The sequence below is a fragment of the Thermobia domestica genome, chromosome 16 (assembly GCF_964235325.1).
Source record: "Thermobia domestica chromosome 16, izTheDome1.hap1.1, whole genome shotgun sequence".
NCBI lineage: Eukaryota > Metazoa > Arthropoda > Insecta > Zygentoma > Lepismatidae > Thermobia > Thermobia domestica.
The window spans coordinates 159833920-159859931 of record NC_137469.1 but is presented as its reverse complement, the minus strand read 5'-3'; the positions used below and the strand labels follow the sequence as shown (position 1 = coordinate 159859931).

The 26012-nt window shown below is 36.2% G+C and overlaps 1 protein-coding gene across 1 annotated transcript in view; it reads right to left on the bottom strand.

The window, feature by feature from the left end:
* LOC145673489 (ribitol-5-phosphate transferase FKTN-like) overlaps positions 1 to 21581 on the bottom strand; it is a 55144-nt gene extending 33563 nt beyond the window's left edge. Inside the window, exons 1-4 of the mRNA XM_081743238.1 lie at positions 21267 to 21581; positions 8622 to 8959; positions 4563 to 4727; positions 89 to 207 (exon numbers count right to left, since the gene is read on the bottom strand). Of these exons, the coding sequence (XP_081599364.1) occupies positions 89 to 207; positions 4563 to 4727; positions 8622 to 8918 (581 nt within the window). The 5' untranslated portion in view covers positions 8919 to 8959; positions 21267 to 21581. The remainder of the gene's footprint in view (positions 1 to 88; positions 208 to 4562; positions 4728 to 8621; positions 8960 to 21266) is intronic.
* Between the last annotated feature and the right edge of the window lie 4431 nt (positions 21582 to 26012).

Genomic DNA, 26012 nt, shown 5'->3' with positions numbered 1-26012 from the left:
GCGAAATACATTGGTTAAGATCACGTGCAAGTCAGTCTGCTACAGCTATAGACGTAAATATCTTCACGTATCATCTAACACCACTTACTTCTCGTAGGCACCCTCGTCTTTCATTCCTTGTAATCGATTACTCTGTACTCCAATAGCATTCAATTTCTTGTCTGCATGAGGATCACTATGTAACTTCCCATGCCACCAATAGTTTCCCTGGAAAGGAGAAAAGTTTAAGATTAAAACTAAAATCGCAACAGATCCTGACATCTCAAACCTTCTTATCAAAAGCAACTCAAATCACATCTGATTAGTACTTGCAAAAAGTAGTACTTTTCTTTTTATTAAGTATGTTTCCATAACGAAATGAAGACCCCAAAGACGCATTTCTCACAGCCAGCATAAATTTTGAAGGTGGGTAAATTTGGATTTTGTTCCACAAAAAGTAAACGTAAAAAAAAAAAAAAAAAAAATCAACTGTTTGTAAACATGTACATACATAGTGTAGTCTAGTGTTTATTATAACATAGTAATTTGTAAATTATTTTTAATTTCAACATATGTTTGTTCAGACCACAGTTTATTTAGAAATTTCCTGTAGTATATCTAATAGACATAGATTTCACAGTAAATCAATTTATCATATTTCGTACTTGTTTGAAAATATATGCATGTTGTTTGAGAATTTCTTCCAGGCATTTGAAGGTACCCAGTGATTTAAAGAAGAGGTTTTCTCAGGGTGGATTAACCAATACCAGTCAAATGGAAAATATTTATCCAAGGAAGCGAAAAACTTTTCCATCTAACACAGCAAACCTAGTGTAGTGACTAAATACGTGTAAGAGATGTCAAGGACTGCAAATGACGGGAAGTTAGTACTTACCATTAATCTGAATTATTATTTGGACTGAAGAATGTTTCTATTTCCTACTAATATTATTTTCAACCCAAATAGATGTAAAGTAATTGCCTTGTGTTCCCTTACATCATCTTCAGTGAAGTATTCTCTAAAATTCTCTTTCCAAATTCCAATAACTATATGTAATCCTGTCAAAACTGATTGGTTTTGATATATACAAATTCTTCGCTAGTTATCAAAATTTTATAAACAATATGTACGAATTGTGTGTATATATCATCATCATAGGTATTCTGCCTTTATTGGCAGGTCACTTGCCGCAGCTGAGAAGCTTCCATGCTCCACGGTCCTCTGCTAACTTCTTCGTCTTCGCGTATGATCTTTCTGTTTTTATATCATCCATAATTGTAGTCTCCTTCGCCCCCTCCCTCTCTTTCCTGCCACCATACCCTCTAGGACGTCCCTCATGATACAATTTCTTCTTAAGCAATGTCCCAACCAGTTTCCCTTCCTCTTCCTAATAATATCTAAAAGTGTTCTTTTCTCACCCACCATTCCTAACACTCTCTCATTCATTTTCCGCTCGACCCAACTAATTCTTTCCATTCTTCTCCACACCCACATTTCGAAGGCTTCCAGTCGATTTTCATCACCCTTACGCAATGTCCACGTTTCCGCCTCATACAGTACAACACTCCACACGAAGAATTTTATGAGTCTTTTTCTTAACTCTTTATTCAAGGTTCGACAAAACTGACTTTTCTTCCTCCTAAAGGCTTCTTTCGCCATTCCTATCCTTGCTTTTATTTCACGTTCGCATTTCATGTTATTACTAAGAATACTACCCAGATATCGAAAACTATTCAGTTGTTCTATTTTCTCCCCTCCTACTTTTATATTTGACACAGACCCCTTCGTTACAATCACCAATCCAAAAGAATATATATAAAGTTCACTACGTACGTTATTAACAAAAAATTGATCAGAATTCCTTAAGTACTGTCTTAAGAACATTTTGAAGTCATTGTCATCGTGAAATCCTTTGCATTCACTTCGGTGAAAAATAAGATTGTGTGACTATTTCGGATTTCCATATTTTTATCGAATAAATAAGGTTTGAAGGTCTCCTTTAAATCTCTCAGAAGTACTAAAAGGATGTTCTATGGTTACAGTAAAAACTATTTTGTAGGTAATGTGAGCCACTCTGGTGTCTACGAAACAAACTGAGAATGTGAAAGAACGCATATCGGCACCTGTGAAAGGAATGTAGAGACTGGGATCAAAGAAAGCATCACATATGCTAAAGAGAGAAATCTTTTGTCTTGTTATAAGCAGTTGAACGCTTCGCAACTGTGTAAAAAGTTTATATAAAGCCTTACCAATGGTTGAAAGAAATATGTATAAATCCTATCACATTGGAACAAAAAAAATTTAACATTAAATTTCGATAACGGTGGCCTGGACAAAAACGGAATTACGTAAGCAACAATTTTGTTTAGAAAATACAAGAGTCTACAAAATCACATATTTTAATTTTTCAAAGAATAAAAAATGTACCCAGCAACAGGATTTCACATTTACAAAATATCCAAATTACTTAGCAAACACAGATTTGGCAACGTTCTTTGGCACAAGAAAATATTTTTAAGTGGAAATCAAGCCAATTTCTAACAGGATTATAGAGTTACTGCACTTGATTAGGAAGTTCGTTGGAAAACTGTATTAAAAATGTAAAGGAATACAAACTATTACTTTGCACCGATTTTGATTGAAAATAGTATTAGTAGTGTATGCAAACTGTCCCAAGTCTATACAACAATCCGTCTGGTACGTGCTAAATTTCTATTTATTATATCCAAATATTTGCAGGTAAATATACATATACACATTTACTTTGTGTCGCGATACCCTTCGCTACACTAGCCGACACTAACTTCGTTCCCAACATTAATGCATTTCGCTGTTAACGGAAATATACAGACTAAGACAAGGTTCAGATTAACAGATAAAACTTCCCCTCAGTGCCTTTTTAATCCAGTAACTCCTTCTCGGTAAACAGTTTACAGCTAGCCATTATGGTTCCGCCAGATAGAGAATTGTGTTCCTTCCTCTTTTTATAGATTTTGGAGTTGCCAGTTCAATAGTTAATTTGATGTCCTGCTGTTATACCTATATTATATTTACAAATGATACGACATCGTATTGCACAGAGTTGCTCTACAAATAACATGAACATTGTCACCATAAATCTCTCATCTTTAATGCTGTCGAAAAGACTTTTTCCTTCTGGTTTAACATCCCACAGTTATGCACCGAGGCTCAAGGAGACGGTGATGATAATGAATGAAACTATGGAATCAAGAACGTTGGACAAAACAAGGGGACCCCAAAAAACTCACGCGCACGGTATTTATCCACCACCTAACGCCAGGATTACACACCCATTTAACGCCAGTTCTGATCGAACGAGGGATCATTCTCTGAAAATTGTAACAACTTTGCCCACCTTCTTAGAAAAAAATAAAGAGGCAATAAAAAGGAAAAGTTTATTCAAATACTCTTCCTATAAAGGATTCGTGGACCCAGCACGCTTACGTTTCTTATGCACAGCGTGAATCTCTGCAAGGTCGGGCAAAACAGTATACTTTTCAACTGTGTACAATTCATGAGCCAGAGACACATGATGACTACAATCAATAAACTTAAGAAACAATGAATACATGTAGAAGATACTTTAAATGTGTAATCTTTGATATTCTTACTTCATATTTATTTTATATCTGTATAATTACGGGTGTGCACAAATATTTATTTCAAAACCAATTAGCCGCTATTTGTTGTATACAAGAATAGAAGTACAAGATTGATTCCAAGCAGTCAATGTGCTAATATTCGATCAGCTGATCCCTTCATACAATACATCCCCCTGGAACAACTTCGGTACAAGTTATTACGACTACAATTACAGCTCTCTCGTGGCTACGCGGTTAGCGTACGCGCCTTTGGCGTGGGTGGCCCGGGATCGATTCCCGGTGAAGTACATGCGGTTCGGAACCCACGTTAAGCTATAAGTGTACGTCTTATACAGCCTAGTTGCTGAAAAACACGCTAAACCCAAAATCAATCCGATTATTACGACTATTGCATTTAATTGCACTTTATTAACTGTAGCACACGTATAAGTATACATCTCGTATTGTCATAGCATCTAAGCACTATAGAAAAATTAAACCTATCTTACTTTACTTTTAATATAAATGCTATTAAAAAGGTAACCAGGATGCAACAAAAATGGCAACAATGCACCGAATGTATAGCTATCCTCCGGTGCAATGTTCCCATTTTTGTTTGAACACTTCCTTCTCCTAACGGTGATTATGGTTTCGTTCTTCCAATACATTTCTAAGTTTTTGTAAATATGATATTCAGAGACATGTATTCATTGCAAAGCTCGAAGTTCCGTCTAGCTCACTTTCTGATAATTCTTAGCCTGGGTTCCTATCCACGAACTGGCATCGGAATTTTACACACAAACAGTCAAGAGACAAGATTATGCGTTTATAGGTTTTTACTTACAGCAACGACTAATGAATGTATCAATATATATCAAGACTAACATAGTGCTTTTTACCAAAGTGTACCAACTTAGGAATCTATACGGAATTGCTCTTAAAAATAAAATGTATAATAGAGAAAATAACTGGATACCTACCTCTCTCTCATGAAAAAGTACAATATGAATAACACATTGACTTGTTTTTAATATCATAGCAATGGGTACATCTTTTGTGAGAGGCGAAGTAGTCTCAACAGGATTTAAATTATATAAAGTCACATCTTCAAATCCACTTTCCCTAAGCTTCCTTACTATGCTACCCTGAAAAGAAAAATCACTTATTTCTTTAATGACACGATAAATAATAACTTCATACAAACTAAGCAAAAATTTTAAATAATTTTAATTTCCATCAAGCACTTCTTGCTTTTACACGTTATTTCTGAACGCAGCCCATTTATCTAATGCAACTATGCAGAGGCAGCAAACAAGTAAAGCAGGAGATACGGGAACCAGTTCTTTTTTCCTGTGGCTCAATATATATATATATATACAAAACTAGAGTGAAGAGATTGATCATCAATTACCATGTGTACAAAAACTAAGTGTATCAACTAACGTTCCTCTAATAACATACTAACTCTGTATGTCAAGAAATTACAAATGAGATAACCATTAACTATTAGACTCTGCCAACTCTCCTTGTGGACTAAACAAGATGGATACTAATTGGAAATGATAATAAAACAATGCTGGAATAGAAGGGAAAAAAATTGACGGTTGGATTGGCACGGACTTAGAATTCCATCTTCTGCTCGCCAGCCAAGTGATTTGAGTTACCAGTGATACAATTTGTTTCCTTTTTTTGTTGAATTCTCTTGGCCTTAATTCACATTTCTGGAAATTCTTCGCAAATAAATAACTGGTGAAATGGACTGAACCGACGACATTAATGAAATTCGTGAAAAAATATGCATATGATGGATGTCAAGACAAATCTCATATGAACGAACTCGCGAAAACTACACTTCAGAGTACAACGATATTGTATATTTGTAAAGTTATTTCCATTCTTTTAACTATTTTGGACAAAAGGTGCTATTTAAATGTGCACAGGCTGTGATTAGGAAGAGGAATATATATATATATATATATATATATATATATATATATATATATATATATAGAACAATATGTTGATGTATGATTTTTAACTGATGTTACTGTAACAACAGAATCATCTTTTATATATATATATATATGACAACCTGCTCTTGTTGATTAAGAGACTGACAGAAGATAGTTATTAAAAGTCGACATTACATAAAAATTGATGTGTATTATTTCAGTGTATTGCAATTAATATTTCTTGTGGAATATATAGATATAAAACTACAAGTGTTTGATAGTGTTGTGTAACTTCCACCCAATATCATATGTATTGTATATCGAACTGGATAATGTAACGAAAATAAGAAGATATCATTACAAGAGGCGTGCGCTATACATTGAGCTACCGTGGCTTTTCTGAACTGAGAAAACTTGTCATCATTACTTATTGTCTATAGTGTGTTAAAAACAACGATAGACTTGAAACCGTGGTGCACGGGACCTCAAACAGACATAAAACACTGGCGTCTTACTATTAGCTTTTGTTTATCTAAACCCTCGCTTAGTGCATAAGGACGTAGCTAAATTGGTTGATGAATTCATATAGGAACTAGTACAAGTTGTATACTAATCGGACTCTCGGTACTTACTCAATGAACCTTAAAAGAAAGAGCTGTGTATCAGATGAATTTACAAATCAGCAACTCACTGCCTGTATTATTAGTTATGAAGGTAAGCGTGATCCACAAGGAAATAACAAACAGTCTTTTTGTTTTCTGTATTAATCATACACTCGCTTTGCAATAGGTACTACAAAATAGTCTCACCTCGACTAACGATTCTGATTCAGAACTACGTACGTTAGAGATAAACTTCGTCCCGACGGAGTTTGCACGAGAAATTTGATTCGTCTACTACCTGTTCAATAGACATTCGTTTGCGTCTTATCAGAAAAGTATCACTTCTATACGACTTGCCAGTCATGTTCGAGGTTAATAAGTGAGTTGGATAGTCTATAACAGAGACCACTTACGGTTAAGTTTTTCCAACGGGGACGAAGCATTAGCCCTAAACTGTACAAGTCTTAAATGGCTGGAGAGTCCATGGAAAGAATATTGTAGAAGCAGTAAGAAAAGGTCGAAAATACCGCTATTTATCGAATATTTAAGTATGTAGTTTTTAGCAGAGAGAAGGGTGCGTACTCCCGCAATATGTTATTCAAATTTTACAGGATTTTTTAAAACTTTTTTTTTTAATTTAAACCTTCCCCTCCATCATATTATGTGCACACGCACACACGTTCCGAAAATGAATAGCAAACGATTTACGGAAAATTGCTTTAATGTTTGTCTTTAATATGTCTATATGATTCTGTTTTTCAGGAACAAAAAGAGCTTAAACATAAGACTCTTTTCAAAGGCACTAAATCTAGAGCAATACCTGTTAATTCATGCGCGAGAGATGAATCATCTAGAAGTTAGCAGCAAAATTATGTTTTAAAAGTATTTCTTTGAGAGTACGAAGTGAATATACAAAGAAATGCTGACTTAGAAAATCTCCGCATTTAAAAAAATGAAATCTTCAAGTTTAACGTCCCACGGTTATGCCGGTTAGGCTAAAGGAGACGGTGATAATGAGAAATGAGTGAAATGGTGGAATGAAGAAAGTGGGAGGAAACGGGAGAACCCCGAGAAAACCCATGAGCACGGTTTGTCCACCACAAAGTCCACACGGCGCGAGCTGGGATCGAACCAGGGACCCCAAGCACCGGAGGTGAACGCTCTACCACTGAGCCACCCCCCCCCCCCTCTGCATTAAAATTGTTAAACAAATTTGATTATCATTATGGAACCAATTTGCTTCCAGCATTACCCATGAACAACCCACCAAATTGTAACATTCACAATTATGAGGTGATCTGTGGTTCACTGTCCTCTTAGTAGCGCAGGGAATGTCTTGGATGTCTCCTAATGAATCTTGGTTAGTTGGTCTTGCAGCTCTGCAGTTGGAGTCTCCTTCCTTGGACATATTGTTTCTAGTGTAATTTACGCTATAGTTGTGTTTCTAGTTATTAGTGCAAAAAAAATTCTTGTTATTCGTCCTTTTCAGTTCATTGTAATATGTTTAGTCTTATTATAAAGAGAGTGTAATTTAGGATGAGCGCCTAAGCGCTTAACGAAAATGTATTTAACGTCTCTTACATTTAGTTATGCTCCTTCCGTTGCTGAGCGTCAAAAATCGACCTTGAGTTAAGTTGATTTTGAGTTTAACGTCCTTTTCAGCAGCGAGGCCATATAAGACGACACCTACCGATTAACGTCGAATTCGAATCACATGAGCACCAGAAAGCAAAAACCGATCGCTAGCTAGGTCTTCAGTCATATTTATAACTTATTGGCTGGTTATGTCGGCGTCCTCCCTCACAGGTGTTGTTCTCATGTCCATATTGGACAAAAAAAAAATAATAATAAATAAATAAATAAATAAATAAAAAAAATAAATAAAAAAAATTAAATTAAATTAAATATTTCAGTTTAACGTCCCACGATTATGTTCTTTAGACTAAGGAAGACGATGAATAGGGAAGTGAATGATGATGGAAGAATTGGTAGAATGAGAAAATGGAAGGAAACTGTAACAACTCAGAAAACCTACGATGTTGTACACCATAAACTTATTTGGCTAGGGATCGGATCTTATCGAATTTAATAATCAGTGTATGGATTGCATCTAGAAAAAAAAAATACACACACACACAAGACGACTTTCTATCTGGACTCGAGGAATAAAATAGATAATGAAACATAAAACTGATCGCGTCGCTAGTGCCCTATGTGACAAAGAATCTACCTCATAGCTGAAAGGCGGGTTTCGAGCCCTAACCCACTCTGATTTTATTATTCTATCATTTTTTGTTGTTTGAAGTTAAACGCCCCGCTTCCATACGAGACGTGGATCAATTTAACTTTGGATCGATTTAACTAAAGGTGTTCTCACCACATCGAACCTAGTGCTCCTCACAAAAGACGAGATAATACATTTGGTAAGTAAAATATTCTATCTTCGCCTCTAGTTCCAACATTAATAGAATTTTAACATACTTACCTTTTGAGTAAGAAGCCTGAATAATGTTGCAAAGGTAAAACTATATTGACCGTCACAAAATAAGCATTTCTTGTCGTAATTCCATGCAGCGTTCTTATACTGCTCTAACACACGTTCATCTATTAAAACTAATGGTAGCTGCCACTTAGAAAAAATTGCAAGTAAAGTTCGTATATCATCTACCACAGAAGAGCTTCGTTCATCATATTGCAGGAGAATGATTAGGAAGGCTAACTGGCCAACAAGCAGAAGAACGCCACCAACCAAACATAAATGAATTGCATGGATATTTTTCATTGTCGATACGAACTTGAGGCATTCTCGTCAAATCCAGAGACCTACAAGTGAAAGAGCAAATGTTAATAGCTATACAACACCATAACAGCTTATGTTCAATAAACAAAAATTTGTACTTTTAAATCTAATATATGAATACAATTTGCACGTTCCAAGTTCGTAATCGCAATATCACAAATGTCATGTTTACTCATGTTTAGGATGTATAATAAGTAAAATAAAATATTTACGAAAACTTGGCAAAACACAAGATTACATCTTCTTAAATTCCTGTTCTTTACCATGATGTAATTCTAGAACTTCCTGTTTTACTATCCTGTTGTTGGCACATTTCTTTTGGCTCACCACCAAGTTTTCTTCAATTGTTTTCTGAAATATTTAACTCAAATAATAAGCTGAAATTATGATCTTTAACACAAAATTCTATTATGTTCCCCATTCATTTCCGGCACTATTGTTACATACACGAGTCCAACAATTTCCTATTCACGGGTTGAAGAAACTCCTGAATAAGTTGATGTATAACATGGCCTCGGGATGTAGCAACACTGCAACAAATGGATGCGAAAAAAAAAAACAATGGGAGTTTTGTGTTGGAGATCATCATAATTTCAACTTGTTTTCATTACTTGGGTTAAATATTACAGGAAACAATTAAAGATAATTTTGTGGTGAGCCAAAAGAAGTATACCAACAACAAAAATAGTGAAACGGGAAGTTTTGGGAGTACATCACGATAATAAAATAAAATTAAAAAAAAAAAGGAATGTAACCAGGTGGAATCTCGTTTTTCATCGAATTTGCGTTCCTTGTAAAAGGTAACAACCCAGTTGCCGAAAATCTGAGTTATCAAATAAAAGACGACGTACTAATGTCAAAATTTAGTTTACTTATTATTATACATTATATACAAATACGTAAACGAAAATATGTTGACGTCCTACATTTAGGGTTATTATCATTTCAAAATGGAATCTTTTAAATACCTGTAGGATAAGTGCTACAGAAATATTAAGACAGAAATGGAAGAACAATCATGAAGCAAGAAAAACCGGACAGATCTCCAGGTATGGTATACGAAGAACAAACTCATATGATCTGCCACACATACACCGTGACGAAATTTACGTGGTCAAGGATTGAACCAGGAGTCATTCACATCAGAAGTACACACATATGCATTTAATTAACTTTTCCTAGGCTGAGGTTTCAATATATCTTCAGGGTTCTCACTTTGGCTAGCACGAATTTTTACGAACTTTCCAGATTTATATAAATAAAGTAAATGTTTTCCAGACCAGATCTACTATGCAAGCACAGCACGGAAGCTACATAATGAAGACCAACGTCTCTTTTCAGCATGAAAGCTATATAATGAAGACTAACGTTTCTTTCCAGCACGGAAGCTATATAATGAAAACTATCCTCTTTTCAGCACAAAAAATATATAAAGAAGATTAATGTCTCTTTTAAGCATGGAAACTATATAATGAAGTCTATAACATCTCTCTTCAGCACATAATGAAGACTAGCGTCTCTTTTCAGCACGTAAGCTATATGATGAAGACTATCGCCTTTTCAACACGGAAGCTATATAATGAAGTCTAACGCCTCTTTTCAGCACGGAACCTATATAATGAAGACTAGTGTCTCTTTACAGCACTTAAGCTATCTAAGACGAGGTCTTAAGACGATTCTTCCTAGTTTTTAACTAATTAGCCCAGTTAATTTCCAATATCTTATCTTTCACTAATTTCAATTCCAACAAACATGACTAATACTTGAGCTGACAATAGATCACAAATTTGTTTCATGAAAATTTGTTCTTTACAATCGAGTTTTTTGACTTTGAGAAATGTTATGCTTTCGTAAGATATGATGATCTCACCATATCTCTTCTTACGAATTTCAATACACGGATGATTAGGGGTATATATTGACAACCTGCTTGCATCGTGCCTTGAATTTGGGGATGATTTGCGTTGTGATGCAAGAAGTTGCTTCCGTCCATTATCCGAAATGGACAGGTATTAAACCAATTCTGATATACGTTTTGCGAGAGGATAATTGAATAACAAACACTCTATTAGCTTAATGAATTAATGTATTCTGATTAATTTAATAACGTGTAATGTGTGATGTTTAAGAAATGGATACGACATAACACTCTCAGATCTCAGTATTCGAAACTTCGGAGAATTTAGACATAGGCAACAACATAGCTGATGACCACATACCTGGAGCTGATCGTAGGCTGGACCATGGACAATGAAATGAACCTCCTTCTGGAATCGAACTGGAACGTCCGATGTACAGTTTACCGTTAGTAAACATGGAACTTAGAAATGACCATTGTACTGTCACTTCGGTACGAAGAATGGTTGGCTAGTTGACTGCTATCCGATTACAAGCCAACAACTAGAGACCGTCTGGTCCTGATCCTATGACCGAGGTTTCACACACCTCATCGACTTCTCCTCTCTCGACTACCCCCACTATTCAACCAAGATTTGGTTTTTATTGTTGTGTTCCAGACGATGGAATTTGTCAGCTATCTCTGGATTGACGTCAGTTGCCTCAGCTATTGGACAACTTTCGTTTCTCCATTGTTATGCCATGTCCAAAATTCTCAGACAGTTTATTTCCGCCAATCTGTATATTATGTCATATCCTAAATTGTGTCTTTTGTTAACAAGCTGAATTTACAAAATATCTTACTTAATTTTAAGCTTACACGATCTTTTCTCAACTCTCTTCTTTACAACATATTGCAGACTTGTGTCTGGACGATGTTACATAAACAATAACAAACCATGTGCAATAGTCTACTACATGTTACTGTTTACATTTTCCTTATTCTTTCTGAAATCCAAAACTTGATTTTATTTCAATACAATTTTAAACCAGATTTTACTTAGATAATTGATAATAATAATAATTGATAATTGAGTGCATCCACAATATGGAATATGAAACAGAACACTCACACTCAGTCAACTTCTACATTTCTCTGGACCACAACACTTTGGGACTTGGGATGTGGTCGGATTATCAGAAAATACAAAAAAAACACGCATTTACAGTAAAATAAACAATCTCTGAACTCAAAAGTGACTGGTTTGTTCTGTACAGTAAAAACCCTTTTAAAAAAAAATGCACATTAGTTGTTATTATTGTAAAGATCAATACATACTGTATGTACAGCATTTACTAGGTAAGCCTATAGTAAAAAATTACTTAGAAAAAAGTCAGTTACAGATTTCAGTTAAGCAGATGAAATTTTATACTTAGCTGCAATGTTCCAGCATTCTTGATCCACAAATTGCCTAGGTGTTGGAGTTCTACTCGATGTACTGAAGGGCAATATCAAAAGCGTTCTTGGCGTCGGTGTGAAATCCGGGGAGAGGGTTCGTCATCATTACCGTCCGAGACCTCGTTCACAGTTTCTACACCATTATTTTGCAAAACAACAGCAATAATTTGGTTGTCATTGAGCTCTTCACTGGTTTCACAATCTTTGTCACATTGGACGATCCACTCATCAACTTCTCTGGCAGAGATATTCGATTGTACATTTTGTAGATCTTTAACGATTTCCTGCGTGTCGCTGTTTTGCTCATCTTCGATCTGCTCACTTTCGGTTACTCATGCCAAAGCTTACGCCAAGATTTTCGCAGCGTGTCAGGTTTCAGTTCCTCCCATGACTCGGCGAGTATATAAATAGCATCTTTGATATTGAGGGATTTCATAGCTTCAAATATGTTACAACCTTCTTCCGACTTTTCTAAAATTGAGATGATACACTTCTGCGATGACGCTCTTTAACCATTCTAAACCTCCCTGTTCCATTGGTTGGATATGTGATGTGACATTTGGTGGAAGGAAGATAGCTTTTATGCTCCCTTTCATTAATTCTGCCTCAGATGGATTTAATGGTGCGTTATACAACAGCAATAGAGCATGAATAGCGAGGGCTTTTTTCTTTTTTTTAACAGATGGAACGAACTCATCGAAAAACCAAGATTTAAAAGATTGCAACCCATCCAAGTAGATTTGTGATTGCAGTAATAAACCGGCAAAGAAGATAAGTTCATGTTTTTGAATACCCTATGCTTCTTAGATTTGCCAACAACGAACAGAGGAAGCTTGTGTGTATCATCAACTTTGTTGCAAGGAGCAATAGTCAGTCTATCTTCTATAAGTCTCCACGATTTCATTTGATACAGCAAGCGTTTTGTTGAGCAGCATTTCATAGTTTAGACCTGTCTCGTCTGTGTTATAGATTTGGCAAGGTAACAGTTCATATTCTTCGACAATTTGTTGAAACTTCACAGAAAACTTCTGAGCCGCCTCGAATTTGCAGACAGTTTTTCACCAGAAACACACCGCACGCCATGACGGGTTATCCAGCGACCAATGTAGGCTTCACTAGCTGCGAACTCACTTTCGGCTTCTAGTTTTTTGTGCACAGCTATTGCCTTTTCTTTTATACTGGGCATAGATATAGGGGTTCCTTTATTTCTTAGCAGAACCACGCGAAGATCCTTGAGTTTAACCATTGTTTGTGGTGACGGAATTTCTTCGGGCGTGGAGAATCGGAACTTTTCCATTGTGACGACTGAGACTTCAGTTCTGGTTCCAGATCATGTATCCAGGCTTCATCAATTGCAACGATCCTCCAATAGAAACTGATTTCCTTCTGTTCGGTTACGTTGAAGCAATTCTTCTGCAATTTTTTTACAACATACTTTCTGATCTTCACTCAGATCATACGGAACCCATCTGGCAGCGATTTTTATCATCTTTAACTTTTCAGTAACGATTCTGTAAACTGAAGTGACAGACATTCTGCCCTTATATGCAATTTGCTCACATGCTGTTAGTCGATTCTCTCTCAAAATGTCGTTCACAATAAGCTCAGAGGTGTAGTCAGTTCTAGTTGATGGTCTTCTACTTCTTGGGATAACCGTAGTGCTTACCAGGGGGTGCTCTTAACCTATGTCCCGAACCTCTACTTTCACGCTCTCTTCACAGTGACGTCACCAGCGAGGAACTTAGAGCTTGTCGTCTGCTTGGCGCGCGAAGATTTGCTAGTAAGACCACAAACAATTCTTTATTTATTTTGGGTTTTTGCTATGTTGAATTATGTTGCTTTCTTTTCTAGTGGTGTACGTGGACGAATATTATTTAATAGAGAAAAGGTCTATATCTCGGAAGATTTCTTTACGTGGGCTTTGCTGTACAGACATGCAATATTGCAAGATAGTGTGAATTTAAGTACGTGTATTTGTCTTTCATCTCCAAGTGTTCCACATTATAGTATTAGGGATGTACCGATATATCGGTAATATCAGCCACTTTTGGGAGTATCGGCATTGGCAAATAAACACCGAAATTTACCGATACATTTTCCAAACTATTTTCAGTTTGTTTAATATTAACAGTGACACTTATATTTCATGGGTTTCTTTTAGAGTTAAAAGTTGTTCTAAATTATTATCAATTGTACAATCAATCGATTTCTTTATGCATGTATACACCTTTGATTTGCACTATTCATATTCACTGATAGTTTTAGTCCCTCCATGCCAAGATAGTGAAGAAAAGACAAAAGTCCTCAGTCAGGATCATAGGCACCCGAAGACTATTTTCTAGGGGGAGCCGATTTCCCGATTTCAAAGTAAAATAAAGTAAGTTTATTTTCCTTATTCATTTTCATAAATTTCTACGTATGCATGAAGTTCATAATTTAAAATTATTTTTCGATATTCTTTCTGCTTATTGGTCCTCTAGATGTTTATATGAGTTAGAAACCAGAGTAAAACTCCGGGACGTCGTACGGGTAGAACAGGTGGAGCAATTGCCCCACGCCTTGCACCACAGAATGGAAGAGTTTGACCGTTGAGGAAAACTAGCAGGTTAACTATCTCTAATTCATTGTTGTGATTAGTGTTGTCCATGAGAGGAGATCGAGGCGAGAAATGTCTAATCTCGTCTGCAATTCGAGACGAAAAGCATCTTTTAAATTAGTTTAAATTTAAAAATATGGGAGTTCTCGTCTCGTTTTCGAGGCAAGATGAGAAACTTCATGAGTCTCATTGGCAACAAAAGTTCACCCAAGTATTAAACCTTAAACACTGGTTTAGTGTTGCATGGTTCATCGTAAAAATAAAAAAAATAAAAAAAAGCTATAAATTGATAGTCATTGTAACAACACAATGAAGAGCATTCAAAGATACACAAGTCATTACACAATATACTCCAATAATAAATATGGTTTAACTGTTGTTATATCTCATCCTTCGTGGATCTCTCGTGACTTTAGGAAGCCAGGACAAATTTTGTACACAAATTTATACAAGAGGCTAGAGAAACTTCGAGGCGAGACGAAAAAAGCTTTTTTCGAAAATCGATTCTACAATACGAGAAAACCTAATTTCTCGTCTCGTCTCGATTCGTAACGCTAGTTAGCATACAAATATTTCGATATAATCCAAATACATTTTTCCGGACTGTACTATTAATGTCACGAAGTGCAATCATAGCGTCAACAATGGTTACATTGAATATAATCTGTGATGGATAGTCGACATGACGTTTAACACGGATGGGTTCCGTTTTAATAATCATGTGAAGAAGATATGAATGGACAATTTTAAACTTTAAGCCTAAGTGCTGTATATTGAACGAAATAAATTGCTAGGCATCATTGGTTCCGCAATTACTTTAACTCCAGGCACCGGAAATTTCAGAGATTGCCCTGGTAAAACACATATTTATCTGCAACTTTGCTTAAATACATTCACAGCAACATTTCAGATATAAATACATTTAAAATGTAATTACAATTCAACAATTACAGTGAAACCTGTCGATGTTGGCCACCATCGGTTCCATTGAAAAGTGGCCAACTTAGACAGGTGGCCAACTTACAGAAAATAAGTGTGATTGATGTATTTTTAAGATAGAATTTCTAGTATTACTTGATTGTAAAATTTTAATAAGCAATGGTAGCATAGCTACTTTTAAATAATGTATATAGAGTGGTAATCATAACAATGTACAGTACTAGAAAAAGTACTACAGTATGTTTAATATATGTACCTTTATCTTCTTGAAAACTAGTCTGGTGCACTTAGTTATTCGGACTGAAAGCGCAAACAACCAACCATATAACAGAAACATACTCACGCTGTTTATTGAAATTGATATTGTAGCATACTGAGTTATTTAGATTGAAAACAGGGGCCGCCGTGGTTCAGTGATAGAGATTTCACTTCTGGTGCATGGGGTCTCTGGTTCAATCCCAGCTCGCGTCAAGTGAACTTTGAAGGTGGACAGATACCGTGTGCGTGGGTTTCATCGGGGTTCTCCCGTTTCCTCCCACTTTCTTCATTCCACCATTTTACTCATTTCTCGTTATCACTGTCTCCTTTAGCCTACCCGGCATAAACGTGGGACGTAAAGATTTAATTTCAGATTGAAAACAAGAAAAGCAAAATTATAAATTGAACAATTTATGTGCAGTTTATATGTCTTTTTTCGACAGTGACAAATATTTTCTGTAGATATCTTTCGAAAAAAATAGCAAATCAGTTATTATACAAATTTATTCATCGTGGTTCATTCTAAACGTATTTCTTTTATTCTTTTTAGCGTTCTAATTATGTAGTTAACTACTTCTTGTTAATGAGCTACAAGTGTTTCCTCGTAGCAAAATATGTTTTAAGAAAATCTTATGGGAATTCATATCTCAAAACTTCCGCTATCTTTCCACAAGCCGTCAGGTGCCAATACTTGATAATTGACATGGTTAGCTTTAACCTTGAGAATTTTCCGGAATTACTAACGCTCCCCACTGATGAAAGGAGCTGATATAGCTAATGGTTTTCCAAAACAGACAGGGTAAACAAATACGTATAACCATTTCCTGAATTCCTGTACGTGCTTTTTCATATTCACATCTTCCTCCACCAACCCTTTATGAGGGTAGTGTTCTGGCCATTGACCTCCAAGAACAAATCGTGCGAATCCATGTTTCTGTGTGTCTAGTCACAAATACAGAACATCTGCCTCTCATATGGGAATAAGAAAGAGTTAAGAAAAATAACAAAACGGTATTTTGCGTGGCCAAGATTCGCAGGTAAATTTACCATTATCATCATAGGACAAACATTGCTTCAATGTGGCCAACTTCCAAGATAGACAGGTGGCCAACTTACAGAGTAATAAGTAATGAATGTCTTATGGGAAAATGCAGGTTCAACACGAACCAGGCCAAGATAAGCAGGTGGCCAAGTTCACAGGTTTTACTGTATGTATCTTATCAATAAATAAATAAATGATCATGCAACACAGGTACATCGTTAATTTTCCATAATATAAATTGCGTTAAGATGTTCTATTTATTGCTGGCTTATTTATTATTTATTTATTTGTAGTTTGTGTGTAGGAGAATGTTGTGACAGTGAAAATGTTACGCATAAAGAAAGAAAAAAGACATTCTGGCTGCTTCGTACACCTCTATACCTACTTGCTGCTCCTCGCTGGTGACGTCACGCAAAACGAGGAGCGAAGCGTCTTTGCGTATAGCTCATCCTTTCCTTCTAGTAATCTTGGTGCTTACACGACATTCACGGAAACGAGCTAATCACCGTGATACAGTGCTACGATCCACTACACTATCTCGACAAACCTCTCGCAAAGCATTGCAATTTCAGTTGGATTCTTTCCACGTAGAGTTTCCATTTTGATATAGGAACGCTGGCCACTTATGTAATGCAACCTGAGTCTGATTCATCTTCCATTTTAACACTGAATTTCTCACAACACAACGACACGAATCAGCAAACACAGACACAACCGTCAAACCCACACTCTGAATCAAAACTTATATAAAATTGAACTTGATCACACCACTCAAACGGTCGCGCATGCGCTGTGTGAAAGACTTTTGAAATGACCCTAAGCAGATGAGGAGACACCATATTGTATTCAATTCAAGTAAATTTTCCCAGTTATCCTAGAACATACTGGGCAGCGAAGGGGAAAATCTGTTATATGCTTCTTGGCTTCTACATTTCCTGGTGAGTTACGACATCAAACATCTACTTAATATATATATATAAAAAAAAAAAGTACTTTTTAGTTTACAAGTATTTTCTGCTTGTTGGCGCCGCTGTATTTAATGTCGGAGTTCGTGATAAAGCATGGTCGTAGATTTGGGTTGTGTGCAGGTTGCATGATTTTCATCTCAATCGTATTAAAATACGGTAAGTTGTTCAAATTTCTCGAGAAACATATTTTAGTTGATTTAGGAACTCAGTGTACGAAATGTTCTTCACAGCCCTTGTCGAAGCATTGAACAAGCTTCGTTGCTTCTTTATACAACCCTGAATTTTTATATCGTTGTAAGCAGATGCTCTCTTTCTGCTATCAGCAACCTAGAAAATAATACAATAGTGCTTTCCTGTTGCTTTCCACCCTGCAGTATCTCAATCACTGAAGTCATCCTGATTACGCCTGCGACTAATATTCCAGGAAGAATGATTAGGTGTACACACTCGATTTGCAGACGATATGGCGTCTCTTGCGGAACCTAGAAACTAAAATCAATAAGACAGAAAAAAAATGAAATGAAATCTTTAAGTTTTACGTCCCACGGTTATGCCGGTTAGGCTAAAGGAGACGGTGATTATGAGAAATGAATGAAATGGTGGAATGAAGAAAGTGGGAGGAAACGGGAGAACCCCGAGAAAACCCACGAGCGCGGTGTTTGTCCACCTCAAAGCCCACACGGCGCGAGCTGGGATCGAACCAGGGACCCCAAGCACCGGAGGTGAACGCTCTACCATTGAGCCACCGCGCCCCCATCAATAAGACAGGAAACCTGAGGAAGGGTTGCGAAGAATATGGGATGAAATTAAATGATACAATGTTGAATGACAAAAGCCATGGTGATTGGAACGATGCGGTCGATGCTAAATACAGAAGTAGGAGAAAAAGATAGAAGAGGCGACTAGTTCTTCAATACATGGATAGTATTATTAGTGACCATATAAAGTGGGAACGTGAATTAAAAGCAAGGATAGGAATTGCGAAAGAAACCGAACGAAGAGTTGAGAAAAGTAACATAAAATGTTTCATATGGAATATTGTATTGTATGCGTCAGAAACATGAACATGACAAAAAAAAAAAAAAAAAAAAAAAACGATGAAAAAAAATAGGAAGCTTTCGAAATATGGGTGTGAAGAAGAATGAAGAGAGAATTGGCTGTGTAGAGCGGAAAAAGTGTATGTTCGAAATGGTGGGGAAAACAATTTTAGATGTAGCTGAAAAGAGAAGCTGGTTGGGGCATAGGCTACGAAGGAACTGTATAATGAGGGCCATGCTGGCAGAAAGGAGAGGCAGAGGTCGAAGGCTATAGATGATGAACGGTAAGAAAAAGATCGTGCGAGAAGACAAAGAGGTTTGCTGAAGACCGTGGTGAATGAAAGCTTCTCGGTTGCAGCAAGTGACTTACCACTGGCAGAATATCTATAATGATCATGTATGTATATGATTTTTTGAACTTTCATTGTAGTGGTCCGTTTCTTTTGATATACTTTTTTTTTTTTCCATGGTTTGCTGTAGCAGTGTAGGAACAGGGTAGATTGACAGGGGACAGGTTTAAAAGATATATGTATAATTTATTACAAGCTTTTCTAGGTTGGGTTACGTTTAGATAGAGTTTAGTAACGTATAGTTTTATGTTAGTAGAAAGGGTGTTTTTCTTAATTTTCCAATTGGTGGTAAATTTCCATGATTAAAATCAGTGCCATTCTCCGTGTTTGCGAAACAATACTCAACTGCGATCCTAATGTAAAACTGGACGTTTATTACGTCAAGCCCCACCTGCTTTTTAACATAATATTAATGACTTTAGAATAGGTTAGATTAAGATTAAATTAGCTCGAGATTTCGTTGTTATGGTACTTAGTACATAGATTTGGCGCTACAGGGCTTATCGGAACCCTAAAGTTATCTGAAATAAATCTGAACCGAATGCAACGCCGCATCGTTATCAATGTAGTAGAAGTACATTTCATTTTATACTCTCTTATACTCATTGTAGCCCATTGAAAACAGGTCCAATTATGTATTAACTAAATATACCCTGCGTTGTTGACAAAATCGGCGCAGTAGCCTCAACAATCACATTTCATAGGGGTTGCATTCTGGTGCACTTGTTTTTGCGCGTCACATTTTGAAAGATTTACAGGTAAAATTCAATATTCTGCATGAAAAAACATATTTATAAGGAACAAATTTCTGCAGGCAACAGAATTAAATACAAAGTAATACAGCTGTACTTTAAATTACAAGTACAGAGTTACTAGAGTAAATTACAAATATTTTACGACGGATGAAATAAGTGAGTGCATATGAAAGATGGCTCTATTAGATGCTACATTCCACCAGTGGCATATTCCTGCACAGTGTACAGGACCTGCATTTCATAAGTGCAGCGTTACTAGCACGAAACCATGGCAAGTGCTATTGAAACTTGGGAGTATGTTTAGCAGAAGGGGTCCAGAAGCACGTAAAAAACACAAAATTTACATGAGAAATGGATGATGCAAGTACTCAGACCTAACATAATGTAACCAAATCTAACTTAGCCTAACCTAAGATAACCTGAACTAACGTAAAATTAGTAGAAATAAATGAAATCCAATCACTTTTTGGAAAACTATTGTAACCCCAACACTAACATAACATGAACCTAGCCTAAGCTAACCTAATGTGAACAGAAATTACCAAAATTGCAACATTTTTTCTTAGAAAAAGAGCTGGACCCCTTCTGCTAAACATAGGCCGAAACTTGTATCATTACCAAAACCTATTTCTTTCCACTATCCGTGCTTGCGCGTATACTCACCATCGCTGACGCGTCTGTTCCCTTCGGACACAAGCCCCCGCGGGCTCACCAGCGTCGCCATACTCTGACTCGGTTAGATAGCATTTGAACTTTTGTGACCACCTAGCACAAGTTAGTTTGTTTTCCAAAAGTTTTTGCTACACATCTGGAGGCCGTATTTACATGCGCCATAAGAGAATTGTAATTTTTCAACAATTACTTCCGGGACCCTTCGAATTTTATATATGCCAAGTGAGATATTTTCATATCTTCCAGTGGAAACCTTTTAGTGGGAAAGTAAGAAGCAAATTAGTGAAATAATTATAATTTTTCAACAATTTTCTTGTGGTGCGCCAAAAGTAAACCTGTACGTGCATTTTTTCCGACAACGTCAATTTAAGCAGTACATAATGTTGACTACAGTGTTCTTTTTTTGTGCATTTCTTACCTTTCAGGTATGTCACCTGCATAAGTTAACTACTTATGCACATGCTTTTATTTTCATATACCATATGAAGTTTTTTCACTACTTGTACTAATTCTTCGTTATTTTTTAATCCTTGCACCATTTAAAACCAAAATGTTAGTAACGAATAAAACGACATTATTCTTTTCCTTCTGGTTATACTTTAAATCAATTGCTTTCGGAATTCTCTGTTAAAAATACTGACGCATGCAAAGCCTTATAACACGCATAAAAAAAATTTAAACCTAATGAAAGATCATATACCGCCATCTCTTTTTCTTCTTCTCTTCATAGGACTATTATCAGTCAAATAGATAGGTGCACCAGCTAACTAGTCATCTGTGCTAGTAATGCTAAATGGTCAAATGTGTACCTCAAACAGAGGATTTATGATTGAAAAACAAAATAGAATAATATACAGGACACAAGTCGGGAAAGAAGTCAAATCAGGAAAAGGTCAAAGTCGGGAAAGGAGTTCAGACAGGGAAAGAGGGCGAAAAGCCAAGGTCAACAGGGCAAAAAAGTAGAGGAAAGTGGGAAGTATAAAATAAAAAGAGAAAGGAGAAATAGAAAGTGTAGAAAAAAGAAGGGAATGTATGTACGTGTAATTTTTAGTACTTCTACATCACGATATTTTACGACTTATAGAAAAACATATTACAGCACTAATAATTTTAAGAAAAGGCCTCAGGTTGTATAGGCCCTACCTAGAAGAAACATTATAGTTGAACAATTTGATGCTTATTCCGTTCATTTGTTGTTTATAAAGCAGAAGCTATAAGGAAACAAGAAACAAAATCCGTCTACTCCCTTTTATTCTTGAAGTCGTATAAAAATACAGCTTGTCTTCACTCATTCAATTTCTCAACTTCAATTTTTGGAACATGAAAAACTACAACCCATGTACAGAACGTATACTGTATTCATTTTTTTTTCTTCTTTCAGGGTACAAGAAAACTAGACATACAGTATCTGTTAATAAACAATAAATTACAAAAAAAAAACTAAATAAATGGATTCATAATAATGTATAAATCTCAAATGTAGGTAATACCGTAACTTGCAAGTTAAATTTAGCAGCACACACATAGGGCTGGATCCACGATTTTCTGAGGGGGGTGCTCCAATAACTACCAAGATAACCAACCATATTGAAACTCTTCAAAGTGGTATGTGACAGTATTCTTTACCCCCTGGCAACGCTGATACATAGAACGGGAGGTGGGTTTAAAGAGGGTCGCAAGTAAAATGGAGGACAAAAATGTCCTTCTCTTCTCCTGCCTTCTGTTTTCTTTCCTACTTTAAAAATGTTATATTTCTTTGCTTGTGAATTCTTTTGCTTCAACCTTCAGAAAATGAACTTAAACTTGCTTTTGCAAAGCTCTGCTTTCTTTCAAGCCCCAAACGGAAACATAATGGTAGAAAGTTTCGGAATGTGTTGCAATTTTCACTGTTAGCTTACATTTTAGATAGTGTATACGTGCACCTTTGCACCCCCCTAAATCCGGCCCTGCACACACACACACACTATATATATACTCAAGGGATATGATCAAGGGAGGGTTAAACCATAGTTTGCCTCTTTATCCAGCAGGATTGAAGCCCATTTTATCCAGTATATATCTGAGCGTCAGGGTGAGTTAAAATAAGTGTTACAAGCTAATATCTCGCGAACTATACATTAAATAAGTAAAATATTCAGAGATAATGTACAATACAGGGGGGCCGAAAAAGGTGTTAGTGATAAAGGCAAGAGTTTTGGTCTTGCAATTTTTGCAAGAGTCTTGCATGCAGGACCAAGTGCAAGAGTTTACACAATTACTGGTACTTGATTTTATATATATATATATATATATATATATATATATATATATATATATATATATATATATATATATATATATATATATATATATATATATATATATAATAGCTATAAAAATGAAGAGGAAAAATCGTTACATCTTTCACTTGAATTCCTTGGCTTCAGAAAAAATGCAGCTGGATTGAATGTGTTCCAGTAGTTTATGCAATCCGTGTGAGTCGATCTGCCCGTGTAGTATATAGTTAAAGTATATAAATCCGTTGTTCGCGTTTTCTGTAGTTATTACTCGTTTTCCAGCCACAGGTGTCATCTTGCGTCATGTGAGCTTTTTTAGTGGATAAACACCGTGTGCGTGGGTATTCTGGGTGTTTTCCGTTTCCTCCTACTTTCTTCATTCCACCATTTCATTCACTTCTCATCATCACCGTCTCCCTTAGCCTTGGTCAATGGCGCCGATCCTGGAGGCCCGAGGCCCCCCAAAGCTGAGCCCCTCTGTATTGGACTTATGAATATACAATATTTAGTATAATTTGAATGCAATTTGTCTTAAAATCCTCATATATGCCTTCTGCATCTGAATGGGCCCTCCAAATTTACAGAGAAATCGGCGCCCTTGGCCTTGGTGTATAATCGTGGGACGTTAAATATCTAGTTTAACTAGATATTTCACTTCATTTCCAAATATGGTGGTGTTCTTCTTCCAAAACTAATGACAGTTAACACGACTGTCAACTTAACTCAAGATGGAACAGGTAATTAATGAAATGTTCTTCTATCAAAATATAGACACTAACATCTGTAATGATATAGACACTTTTAATGAATTATTTAGCGATAAAACAGGGATTACGATTATTCAATTCAATATTACCGTAGAAGTGTTAGAAAAATTTAGAAGAGTTTTTAGTATTGTTACAAAATATTGCTATAAATGTAGATATAATTGTCTTAACAGAAGTATGGAAACATGAATCAACTTGTAACACTAACATAAATTACCTTTATTATTATTGTTATTTTAATAACTCTATTAAGAGAAGACGAAATTGTGGCAAAATAACAAGAAATGCTAAAAGAACAATAAATTATGGTAAAAGAAAGATATACATTAGAATCAAATTGGAATAGTAAACGTGAAAATGAAAATGTATCATTCAATGACGATGACAGTTATGATGAGATAAATTCTTAAGTGCATATTGTTTAAAATATCTTTAAGTCGTTGGTACTCAGAAACCAATTTGTTACTTTCTTCCTTATATGAGAAAGATCTCCTCTAATTCTTTATCTGTGGGTAACGTACCCAGAATGGCTGACACATTCCCATGTTGAACTGCGACACTGATCCGTTGAATAAGGAAAGATTTAGATCGTTTTTAGCCCGCTATAAGTAAAATACGATGGCCGATTTCCTTGATAAAATTAGCTCCTTCTTGACCCCAAATACCACTTGTCTCGATGGCAACTGGAATAAACCAATATTTATCAACGAGATTAATATATTTATTCCTCTTGTCGGTCTCCTTACGAGCAGCTACGAGACCTACGCATGATGATGAATGTGGAAGATTGGAGGGAGCATAAGTATCTGTGCAGGTGAAGTCCCAAACTAGAGCTTTCATTTTTTTTTTTTTTTCAGGGCACTAAAGTCATTCCATCTGGTCTTTTTCCGTCTGAATGACTGCATCCGTTTGGTTCTCATACTGATGGGACACCTGCAGATGTGAGAGTTCTCAAAATGATATCGTTCACACTTGAGTGCCGTGATTGTCTACCTGCGCTACTCTTGCATGACAAGCCATGTAAGCCTCTCTTATCGACGAGAGCATTACGAGCACGGCAACGGTGTGATTCGCAAATATCTGCTCCTAACCGCAGAGCTGTAGCTATACGAAAACTTTCATTGCTGAGATGTAGACCAAAAGAAGATAATGGTAGAGCTTGAAGCTATGCACCGTTTTCCGGGTACGAAACAGCAAGGAATCTGGCCTTGTCTTCGATCTTATCAGTTGATTGTATTAATGAGGAAATATGATGTTTTACTATGGGTTCGTCCCAGGATGATTGAAGATTTCTTTTCTCGTTAGCTGGAGTAGCAGACCCGACTAAATTAGACCAATTGAAGACTTGGGGGCAAAAACAGGTTACGTTCAAAAAATGAAAATGTAAAGGAGGTAGCTTCACAACCGTTTCCACTCATCCGATTTTCTTCAAACTTGGCACATATATAGTAAACCGAAAATAAATCGACACGTATTTTTTGTTTCTTTCGGAAAACAGGTTAAGGGGGGCAAAGGCCCCCTTTTCAAAAATGGGCCCTCTTGATTAAAAGGTCCACATTAAAGAAACGAAACTCTGCCGATGCAAAGATGACTTCAAAGTAGGAAATATGGGTTTTGTCGTTTTGCAAGAAAAGAGTTTAAGGGGGCAATGGCTCCCTTCGAAATGACAAAGGACCCGCACAATTATTACGGAAATTAGATTTCGGTGGAATTGCTTAAAATCGTGATATGTTGTAGATATTGTGTACCTGAAAAAAAAAGTCTCAATGGGCACAACCAACAATCACTGACCGTTTGGCCACTACAGGGCCACTTTTTTAAAACAGCCGAAGATAACGATATTCTGGATTTCAGTAAAAATGACTGAAACCGTGATATGTTGTAGATATTTTGATCCTGAGAAAAAGTCTTAACGGATATAACCACCAATCAGTGACCGTTTGGCCAGTACAGGGCCACTTTTTTTTAAAGCAGCCGAAGATAGTGATATTCTGGGTATCGATGAAAATGGCTGAAACCTGATATGTTGTAGATATTGTGATCCTGAGAGAAAGTCTTAATAGACACAATTACAAGTCACTAATCATTTGGTCACATCAGGGTTACTTTCTTAAAACCAGC